General features: G+C 36.2%; 1 protein-coding gene across 1 annotated transcript; it reads left to right on the plus strand.

Annotated features, from left to right (window-relative positions):
• The first annotated feature begins 1,242 nt into the window (after positions 1-1,242).
• Positions 1,243-11,761, plus strand: nipsnap1 (nipsnap homolog 1 (C. elegans)). The gene is made up of 10 exons (XM_074638991.1): positions 1,243-1,400; positions 4,085-4,212; positions 4,884-4,929; positions 6,410-6,504; positions 6,903-6,973; positions 7,156-7,296; positions 8,737-8,768; positions 8,898-8,992; positions 10,126-10,209; positions 11,176-11,761. The coding sequence occupies exons 1-10, from the start codon at positions 1,327-1,329 to the stop codon at positions 11,238-11,240; spliced, it is 831 nt and encodes a 276-aa protein (XP_074495092.1). The 5' UTR covers positions 1,243-1,326; the 3' UTR covers positions 11,241-11,761.
• Positions 11,762-12,182: the final 421 nt, after the last annotated feature.

Below are 12,182 nucleotides of genomic sequence, written 5' to 3' on the forward strand. Positions count from 1 at the left end.
AGTAAGCTGTCATTTGGACTGAAACCAGTCATTTCATCTCATATTATTAAAAAAAAAAAAAAAAAATATAGAGTGATTATAGGTCACTTATATATATTTGATAAAATCTTACATTGCATGGCTTAGTTAGGTCTATTTGTAGTATTTGAAATAGCTTAACATTTATGTCAATACTGTTTTTAAGTGCAATGTTGACAACAGTCAGATCTTCTCTCTCAGACTATAAAAATAATGTCTGGGACATTTATCATGCAATGCTTTTCCAGCAGACGGTTACTGTATCTTATGTTTTGATGTTAACTTGGACAGCAGATATGAACACTGATGTTACAGAGAAAGAGTGGAATCATATATGTGAAAAACATTACGAGGGTATCAAGAGACATCAAAATTAGATTAATCTAATTTAATTGATTCTTCATCGTTTTTATTGGACCCCCTCCAGACTGTTCTGTTATTTCGTTGACCAAAATATGTCATGGTCATGTAAAAACATGTCATGATATAACATGTACTAATTACAAAAAAAGTGCAATGCTGAGGTACTTATTGTAGCCTACTTTACTTGAGTTTTATATTTTGTGCGACGACATGGCTCAAGGGAAGGATTTTCTGTAAAAAAATATTTTTTAATAAAAAATAATAAAAAATAGCAACAGATGGACCAGCTGCAAAACTATAGTTACAACAATTCAGATAATACATCCAGTAATTTAGTTTACGTCTCTGGAAGGAATTATCCCTAATATTGATTAGGTTAATTTTTTATTTTTTATTTTTATTTATTTATTTATTTTATTAATTAATCCAATGTTGTCTACATTTTGTTGTATGTATATATATATATCGTTGTAATAACCTACTTTACTTTTAGGGATGTAAATGACTAAACTAGACATAATATACTTGTAAAAATATACAATAATAATCACACAGATATCCAAAGCATTAAGTAGCCTATAGCACATGTTTGCAAATAATTCCAATAAAATAAAATAAAACACGGATGTTATATGCATACAATTGAAGCATATGACATTGCAGATTTTAGTGAATGATCTAATCATATCTTTCAGCAACTATGTTTTATAACTATGGTTTTAAAGTCGCTCATTATCATTGAAAGGCTCAACTCAACTAATCATGTCTGATGAGTCTGATCGATTGTGCGTATTGATCACTGCGTACTGCGTCACGTTTTTAAATCTAATAGCAGTTTTTTTTTTTTTTTTTTTTAGCCATCATAACATCCCAGATAAGAGGTAAACATTAACCAGAGCAGCTTGTTTGCTTTGTCAGAAGCAGTTTGTACTTTACAAAAGGAACATGGCGAAGACTTGTGTGTGGTCTAAAGGACAGATCCTCTACAGGTATTCTGTTATCCTGCAACATGCGACCAGGTAAAGATGTTTTTAATGTAACTCTACTAACACTACTAAACTAAAACACAATTAAACAGACTTTTCTTTGTTTTATTACATTAAATCAAACTTTAACCGTCGTTACTTCAGCCAACATGTTAACTAATATATTATTTGTCTTCACTCAAGTGTAACACATTATATTGGTGATGATAAGGTGAATCAATGTTATGCTCACAAGTAATACCTTTTAAGTAAGACATCAGGGTCATTATGAACAAAACATACCAGGCAATTTTCCAAAACCAGCTTTAATCATTTGCTGGCCCTTCTGAACTTTGTCCTGTGAAGCTCACACACTAAATGTACTAACCACCATCTGTTTTTACAGCTTACCTGTGCCTCCACACTGTATGCATTTCCTCTGTGGCTGGCTGTATTAAAAAAACACACATTTCTGGCTTTTATGAATACTATTTTTGTTATTTTTGTGAGAGGGAGCCATGGGAAAATGTATTTATAAGTATAGTTCCCAATTAAAGCCATTGGCCCCTTAAGGTTATTAAAAAAAAAGGAGTCTCACTGACCTTGAAAGTTTGTGGATTTTAGAATAATAAATAAAGCCTCAGAAAGTGTTTGCAGACGGCCTTGAAAGTGCCAAATATAAGTAAACATATGCACAACATAGCTCCCTAATCCATGAATGGGAATATACCAACTATTCTCTTTGGGCTGTTCTCGGTTCACACCCTGTGAAAAATCCTGAAATTGAGGTTAATGTTGACACTGAAGCAGCTTTAAAATGGGTTCAAAATAATGAGTTTATGAGACGTTAGAAAAGTCATTAAAATATCCTTTGAATATGATGTCCAACTGAGTGTGGCGGCTGTGTTTAACACTATATTTAGCTCTGTATATACAGCTATATGTACCTTATTTAAATAACAATAATAATTTTGGTGTGTTGTGATTATCAGCTATAATTAATTTAGTTTTACCTTAAAGGGTAATGTTGGTATTTTTAAACCTGGACCCTATTTTCCCATGTGACTAATAGAGACAACAGTTTTTGAAATTGGTCCAGTATTGAGGGATAATCTTGTAACCAGCAGCAGCGTCAATGTAACATTGCGTCCACTAAAAGTGTTTATTTTTGCCACTGACAGGCTCAGATTGTTATTATAAGTGTCTGAGAACATTATGGAAAGGACCCTACAGAGAAATAAAACATTTTCTTAACTTTCGCTTGATCCGGTCTGTTTGTTATTGTGTTCAAGTCCTGCTCAAGGAGAAGTCTCGTTGTGAAATCTGAATATTCGTATACTCTGGCTCAAAAACAATACAGGGTGGTCATCGAAATCAATGACCTCATCCACATTGTTGAACTCATCTAAATATTCAGCCATGACATTGAACATTTTTTAGATAACACTAAGCTACGCTTTCTGTACTCCAACACAACAAACTGCCCAGCTGGCACTCACGTTTCCACCATGGATGTATTCCACTATTCCCCCGTTGTCCTCCGGTAACACGTCACCTCGCCAGATTTCAGAACGAGACTTCTCCTTGAGCGAGACTCTTTCCATAATGTCAGACCCTGATAATAGCAATCAAAGCCCGTCACGGCAAAAACAAGCACTTTTTGTGGACGTAAAGGATATTAGGGCTGTTCCGAATACCATTTTTTTTCCATGTTCTTGTCTGTCTTGTCTGTCTTGTCAGTCTTGTCAGTCTTGTCTGTCTTGTCTGTCTGTCTCCATCTCCCCCGTTTCAGTGCTGCTGCCACACTACTGTACATACACACACCTCTACACATAACAAACAGCGATATCCGTCTGAGAATAACTAATAATAATAATTCATGCTGAATATGAATAATTCATATCGTTGTAGGATTATTCCTTATTTCATGGGCTATTGTGGGATTTATACATTATTATTTAATACGTATATATATGTATATATATATATAGCTATATATATATAAAAAAAAAAAACAGAAGCATTTGAATACTGATTTGGAGGTTGATTACCATGGCAACGGTCGACGCTTCGAAGCATTCGGGTCAGCCCTAGACAATACCAGCTTCCCCCAATAGCCCCATATTGCAGCCATATGAGCAGCTGCCATCTACAGCGTTCTCCCTCAATACTGGACCAGTTTCAGAACTTGTTGTCACTATTAGTCAGTTAGACACAAAAACATGGGAAAATAGGGTCCAGGTTGAAACACAAGTTACCCTGATAGTATAACTGGTTGGATTAGTCCCTGTTTGCTTTAATACCACTATTACATTCCTTTCCAGTTAACTTTCTTTGGAACAATTCCTTGAAGTATAAGTCTGAAGACATAAAAGAATAAAGTCTTAGATCTCTGCTATATGACTTTGACAGACATTTATTCATGTTCAAATACTGATTTGAGGCTCTTAGATTGTAACAATAGTTCTTAAAGTGAATGATATTCCCCTTTTATCCACTCCAGAGTGGAGTGAAGTTTTATGCCGAAGACACAAGCTATGGCATTCAGCCCACTCACTCATACAGTATGCATGTTTTTTCATATCAAAGGATATTAGCATGACTATCTTTTTAGCCCATATGTCACGCATATCTCCACGTCCCTTTTAAGTTGTGCTTTTTAATATCGACAACTTCTCTGTTTTATGTTGTTGCTTTGAGCCTTTTGTGAAACTTTCTTTCATCTTGTTTCTGTGTAGGAGGTTTTCAGAGAGCGGCGACAAAGGCTGGTTCCGTTCTTTATCTGCGCGCAAAGTCGATGCCAGGAAAGATGCCCACTCCAACCTGCTGTCAAAGAAAGAGACCAGCAACCTGTATAAAATCCAATGTAGGCATAAGATCTTTTACCAATTTTCAAGTGACTGTTTATCCTCTTTAAGCGTGGGGTTGCAGAGGGCCACACACAAGTGAATGTGATACAGTTACATCATATTATAATGAAATGGATTCTGTTTTGAGTCTAAACAGTCTATCATCTGTTTGTCTCTGCAGAAAACAGCTAAATAAATAATGTTAATTCAATTCAATCCATACTGGCCTCGGTGACCTCAGAGAGAAGTAACACGGGAGACAAGCACAAGGCTGCACTGTAACAAGTTATTATCGTACACGTGAAACATGCAGGCAGCAACAAGTTATTCAATAACGGTGTGATTTATGAAGTCTGTAAAGTTTTGACGGCGACATCAAACATTTTTTTTTCTGCTTTTCTTTTGTGAATGTGTGTGGTGATAACTGTGTCTGTCTCCTGTAGAGAAATCTATCATTCTTCCCAGGGCTTTGATCCTTTTGTGGCGTACATCACACCTTGTAGGGATTTCAATTTGAACACTCTATCAGCCGTAGCCTATAACCTATTGTAAGCGAATCAGTTTTGTATATAGAAGTCTTTGCTGAATCGGAGTGTGAAATTACTTTGTTGAAATATTTGATGGTTGCTTGTATTTAAAAAAAACACCCATTTCTGATAAGTCTGGCTCTTTTTTTTTTTTTTTTCAGTTCACAACGTCAAACCAGAGTGCCTGGAAGCATACAACAGTCTAGAGTAAGTGTGTTCACTGCTTTAAAACATTAAAACATCACCTGCATTAAAGGAACAGTATGTTCTATTAGCAGAAATGGAATATAATATTAATAACAATGTTTTCATTAGTATATAATCACCTGAAACTAAGAATCATTGTGTTTTCTTTAGCTTAGAATGAGCCCTTCATATCCACATAGGGAGCGGTTCCTCTTAACGGAGTCATGGATGTATTGCTAGAACTGGATCCCGGACCCCAAAATGGCACCTTTTCATTCCAATGAGAATTGCTCTCCTGGCGCATACACCCAAAAAGTTTGACATCACAGATTTTTAAATCGCTTTTCTCAGCTCCAGGGAAGTTTTACAAATATAAATCCTCCCTGGATCAAAAATTCATGATAGAAAGAGTCATAATTGACCTTGTTTGCAGTTCAAGGTGTCCTGTCAAAAGTTTTACTGACGACTCCTTTACAATGGTGGTCTATGGGGAAAATACTGCTGGAAAAAATTGGAAGCAAGGCTGAGTGGCGCCACCATATCCAGATCTTATTATACATCCATGCACAGTGTCCGCCATGTTGCTTGTGCTTGTGAAACTGCTGTAACGTGAGCCGCAGAGTGCAAAACCATGGTACCGCCAGCTGCTGTCTGACTTCTGTTGCTCCTAAAGTAGTGTTATTATGGTAAGGATGACCTCTGAGCAAGGTGCACGGTGTTACCATGGTTTAGCACTCGGCGTCTCACGTTACCGTAGTCTTGGAAAAGAAGGAGTGAGCGGAGGGGTTTTCAGTTGGTTGCAATCTGCAACCACACCACTAGATGGCGCCAAATCATACACACTGTACCTTTAACTCCACCAGTCAAGTTATGTTTTCAATAAGTTGCCTGTTTTAGTCTCTCAATAGAAGAAGGAAAACATATATTTTCATACAATCTGGTTGACAAATTAGGTAAATTATATTTTGAGTCAATCAATCAAACTTTATTTATATAGCACCTTTTGAACAAGTCAAATGCACTTCAAAGTGCTTTACAAGCAATTGACAAAACTTAGGATGTTAAAACTAATGTAGTAAAATGTTGATAAAATAAAATAGAGTAAAATAATTCATAATGATCAACAGTTTCTCAAAGTAGTAAAATGTTGATAAAATAAAATAGATATAGAAATGATAATAGAAAAACTATAGATAATAAAACAACAAAGTCCAGGAGCAACTAATTAGATTTTGTTGATGATACACTTTTAGAGTTTCCCACATTCACAAGATGGACATTATTCCATAGTATTCTTGCAGAACCATAAAAGTAACTTAGCGTAAAATTATAATGTCTTTTGGTTTAACAGCAAGTTGGATAATTGTGGACATTATGCTCTCTGAGTGCCCTCTAGTTGGTCATTGTGGTGAAGTGACAGTATATTATTATAACTGCTGCTGGCACATTCACACAATCGGTGTGTGTGAAGAATTTTGTTCTTTTATTCTGCTGCTTTTAGGGCTGAGGTGCAAAACAGGCTCCATCAGGACCAGGATTACCCATGTGAGGTGATCGGAAGCTGGAACACCTGGTACGGAGAACAGGACCAAGCTGGTAAGCAGCAGCCGTTAACATAAAAACATGATTAAAAGATGATGAAAAGTGCCACCTCTTGTTGATCACAGTCCCTGTTCACGCCAAGGACCAGATTAATTTTTCTGTCTGGAGGCCTCATGATTGGACGATGCCATTAATTCAAATAACTGCGGTCTGGCTGTAAATAGTTTGGCAGAGCATCACAGAAAAGACACACACAGACACTACAAGATGACTCACTGCCAACACCTCTCCTTCTACATATGATCATTTACAGTGTATAATATACATTAACAGCACTCAGTGACAACAAGAAGTGATCGGATGGTGATGGTGGTACTGTATCTGATGGTTGTGTGGGTGGCATTAGTCTTTACACAGTGCTACAGTGACATCTGCTGGTCTGCTTCCTGCAGTGCATCTATGGCGATACAGCGGAGGATACCCAGCCTTGACTGAATGCCTGAAGAAGCAGAACATTAACAAGGTTGACTGTAAACTGTTTCTTAATCTTTTTCTTTGTTGCACAGAATAGGAAATTCAAGAAAAAGCTGATATCTTAAGTGCAACAACACTGATTTGAGTTTTATCTCAACTTTGCACAATTTTGGTTCACACTTGAGCACTGTATATCTTTATATATCCTTTTTTTTTTTTATCTCTCTTCAGGAGTATTTAGAGTTTCGGAAAGAGAGGGCAAAAATGTTGGTTTCAAGGCGAAATCAGCTCCTCCTGGAGTTCAGTTTCTGGAATGAACCGATTCCCAGACCAGGACCCAACATCTATGAAATGCGAACCTATCACCTCAAGGTATCCACTTATTTTATATATTATATACATATTAAAGTTAAATGAATTTACATGTATTTGAATATTACTCCATAGATTTGATCTGAAGACACTTTTCATAGTCAGTCAGTTCTCTCAGTTGTGTAACTAAATAAAATCCAAATGTATTGCCTTTCTACATATTAAGACTAAAAAATGACATACAGTTGCAATCAAAATTATTCAACCCTACACATCAAAAGTTTTCTGAAGATCTAGATTTTTTTATTAATCGCATTTGTTGGAGAGACATAATCAAATTGATAATGAAACTGTGTAATGTAATCTTTCTGAGTTGCAGGATTTTTAAAATATATTTTTATATTACAGCCATGTCAAAATTCTTAAACTCATATGTGATCTTGCTGTTTTTTTTATCACTTACTAGTGTGTAAGGCCACCAAATTGTTGCAAAAGACAATTAAGCTTTTGGGAAGTATATATAGTATAGTTTAGTTGATATGTTGATCAGAAGAATGTCTTGTAGAGCTGTCATTCTATCAGATCTTCATTACACGATTATCGTTAACAATATTATCACGATATCTATAGAAAATTTGAAGAAAATAATAGTAATGCTTTTAGTCAAATTCATCTTTAACTTTGTTTATTGTTTGTTTTGTCTCTTTTTTTTGGCAAATTAATTACGCTCAAAATACGAGTGTAGGGAAGTGGAGAGAGAGTCTGTAACCATAACTGCATATATAAAATGATTTAAGAGGCGCTGGATTATTTATACAATATTATCATATGTGTATTATTAATGTGATATCAATATTTCATTTTTAAATATCCCGGTTATCGTCAATACCAGTATATTGTGACACCCCTACTTGATAGGCTAATGGGGTTGAATAAATTTGATTGCAACTCTATGTAATACAACTTTTTGTATCACATGGCAGCCATTCAGGAGCCAGTGTTATTAACACTGTCATGAAAAAGTAGGACCCACTTTTGCCTTTAAAACAGGCTGAATTCCTGGAGTGTATTGCTATAACGCTCCAAATGGATCTTTGTCCATGCCGGTCTTATCGTATCACTGTTTCACACAGTTTTGGTTATATGACACACATAACAGCTATTACACTTATTCTCAAAATGTTACGTATTTGCATAGTTTTGGGCTGCCTGTTATCTTGAAGGAGTAATGCAATTCTCCTCTGTTATCTCTTTATCAACAAGGCATAGTTTTGAGTCATTGTTTTGATGAGTGAGCTGTTCACAAATGGAGAGGCGTACCTGATAACGTGGTTCAAAACATAGCTGTGATAAAATCTGTGTGCAACCAACGCTGAAGTTTCTTCCTGCATGTGGGCTCATTTGGCACATAGAGTTGCTTTGTCTGTGTAAAATAAACAAGCTAAGTCATGTTTCAGTTTTAAACTGTGTTAATAGTGTACCTCCTCACATGTGTTTCAGCCAGGAACTATGATTGAATGGGGAAACCACTGGTAAGGCTCAACAAGCTTAAATTGCTCAGAATACAAATGATATCAGTTGTCTGCACTTTTTCCATTGTAATCATAAAGTATTACATCAGGTGATCATTATACCCCTGAAAATAACATGTCTTATAACAGGGCGAGGGCAATCAAATACAGACAGGAAAACAACGAAGCAGTGGGCGGGTTCTTCTCACAGATCGGTGACCTCTATGCTGTTCATCATTTGTGGGGTGAGTATGTAACATTTGTTCCTCATCTCAGAGATATTGTGGAGTAGGTAAGCTTTAATACCTCTCTTAAAGGAACTGGTACCTCAACAAGCTCTGAATCTGTACAAGCAGATGAAGTTATAACTGGTGGAGAATGACTTCATGTGATGTCTTGTTTAAATAACATGTCATATTTTGGGGGTTGATCATTAGAAGGTGATAACGCAGTAGTCACTGAAGTAGAAACACTGCATTTATTTATTTATTTTTATGTTGGTCTATTCTGTACACAGAACATCTATTTCATGTCTGTCCATCTTGGGAGAGGGATCTGTCCTCTTGCTCTCCCTGAGGTTTCTTCAGGCCAATACAGAAGCGAATTAAACTTACATTCTTTCTAATAGCCAGCAGGGGGCGGCTCATCTGGTTGCAAAAAGAAGTCTGATTGTATAGAAGTCTATGACAAAATGATCCTACTTCTCACTTGATTTATTACCTCAGTAAATATTATTAACATGAGTTTATGGTCTCAATCCACAGTTTCAAGTGTTCCTCAATACAACGTGATGTTCATTTAGTAAATTATCGTCCCATTTAGAGTCAAATAGACCATAAAGCGCTTTAGGGTGTGGCTACCTTGTGATTGACCGGTCGCTACCACGGCGTTGTCCGGTCTGAGAATTGTCTGTGTTTTTGTCTTACAACTTTAACCCTTTCAAAGTGTGTTAATTGTAACATTTTGGTCGCTCATTCAAAAAACAGCTGGCGACGGCCAAAATGCCTAACGCAAGGCTTCAAAACGGTAGTCCACAAACCAATGGGCCCCATGCATAAATGATAGCGTCTGACAAAGTAGGCATATTAAATATCCCTTCTGTAGTGAGATATCTATATAAAGTTACCTCCTCTGTGGCTCATTTAATTGAAAAAGGGAAATGTTTGTTTGTATACTTCTTTGGATCCAGCTACTGAGGTTTAACTCAAGCAATTAGATTATTTCTGTAACTCTGCCTCTGAAAATTATGTGTGCGGCTAAAACTAAATTTTACCCGAAATAAATTTCTTAAGAATATTAAAGCTAAATGTTTCATATGAGAGTGACGTAAATTCATTCACACTTATGTAATGTATGATTTGGTTACTTGTGTTTACAGCTTATGAAAGCCTCCAGTCCCGGGAGGAGACCAGGAACTCTGCCTGGCTGAAGGACGGATGGGATTCAAATGTGTATTATACAGGTAGGAGAGATGCAAACCAACCACATATACTCCTAAAAATGTGATTTACCATTTAGCCAGAGGTGACGTGTGGCTCATGAGATGACAATTACAAGCCAATATTTATAGTATATTAATATACTTTTCAAGAGGGATTTAGATCAAATCAATGACGGAAGTTGTGGTCTAACTTCATGGGGTGCAATACAAATTGTTGCCTCAAAATGTTGTAGATAGGATGGCACAAAGGAGCTATTACAACATGTGAAAGATACATTCTTTAAAATTCAAACAAGATGGAAAACACTACAGATATTGTACTTCATAGAATCAGTGAGTCAACAGTTCAGACAGACCATTAGACTGTTGAAATATCAAGTTTTGTGAACTATCACTCCCTGTGAAGTGTATTGAGCAACAGAAGAGATTATAGGAAGAGATCAGAATAGTTCCTCCTCAGGGACTGGAGGGGAGAGCCCACAGGTGGATGATGAGGAAGTGGAAGGAGCAAACAAAAATGAATTTATCAAGAGCAGTCTTGTGGCAGCAGGTAAACACAGGGTTATATAATCAATGTGAATTAGCATATTAGGGAGGGAGTGCCACACAAGCTTGGCTTTATTTACAGCACAGTCATTTTCTGTACTCTGCCTGAACTCACTGAGACACATTTATAGCTAGATAGATGTTTCAGCAACATAAAAGTATTATATGGGATTTTAAAACATGGTGAAAACAGTGAACATGAGGTGATGATGGTATTCTAATGAACACATTGATTTATTTAACTCTACTTTACATGTGCTGACCTGTCACAAACTGTGTGAAATAATGTAAATATCCTGCTTCACTTGTACAAGTTGCAACTTGAGACGTTATACTTGTTTTCTTTTTTTATTAGTATCTTTATGAAATTACAGTTAACTCCATGGTCTCTGAGTTTAAGTTAAAGTCTTTAACACATCTCTCTCGGTTTGTCTTCCTCAGTGCCTCTGATCAGAAGCATGGAGTCTAGAATAATGATTCCCACCAAGAGTTCACCTCTACAATAAGAAAGATGACTGAAAACTCATTCACCTACTACCAGAGCAACATGTAGATTTGTTTTTAATCTGCTGGATGATCTGTATTACATTCAAGTATGTAAACAAAACCATTTTCTGATTCTATTTTTTGCACAGCCGCCAGCCAGTCATGAAAAGTAATGTTTGTGTGCATAGATTTTGCCCATGTTTGCAGAAGTTTAGGTAAAATATGTCGAAAAAATGAATGGAAAACTGGCGCAATGAAATGCCAAATTATATGCATTACATTACTTGCATGTATGTCACACTATAGAGTGAAAATGACATGATTGTGTAGAGCTAGGTGCGGTATGTTTCCTGCTTTTTTATCATGAGTTATGGTAATGGCGCGTGTATTTGTTTTTCACAATGAAGGAATAGTCTCCACCCAGGCTTTTATGATTGCACTTTTACAACTGGATATGAATCACACTGAATGACATAACGCTGAGCTTCACAGCTGTGACTGTGAAACGCATGTTTGATAAAATAAAACTTGTCAGACCTCACTCATTGAAATAGCTGATCATTTCACTGATTAAGATTTGCAGTAAATTGTGTAAAGATAAGAGCCTAGCAGGAGCAAATGTGTTACTTCTGGTATGAGGTGGTCAGTATTTTCAAAATAAAGTTGACTAACACACAGCAGTGTGGTCATTGTAATACCAGAACCAATGTTATTAAGACAAATACTGTTTGAAGAGGAAACTGGAGCTAGGGAGTATAATTAAGATAAACATAAATATAATCAAAGCTAAACTAAGTTAACTGACCTGTTTTGAAGGGCAAAAAAGGCTTTAAGCTATATCCTTATGTTGTGAGAGTTATTAAATTGGGGGATTTGCTTATTCACTTTCATATTGAGTTATCAATCAATCAGTCAAACTTTATTTGTATAGCACCTTTCAAGGTGTTAGTGCATCACAGATG

This window comes from Sebastes fasciatus, chromosome 6 (assembly GCF_043250625.1).
Source record: "Sebastes fasciatus isolate fSebFas1 chromosome 6, fSebFas1.pri, whole genome shotgun sequence".
Lineage (NCBI taxonomy): Eukaryota > Metazoa > Chordata > Actinopteri > Perciformes > Sebastidae > Sebastes > Sebastes fasciatus.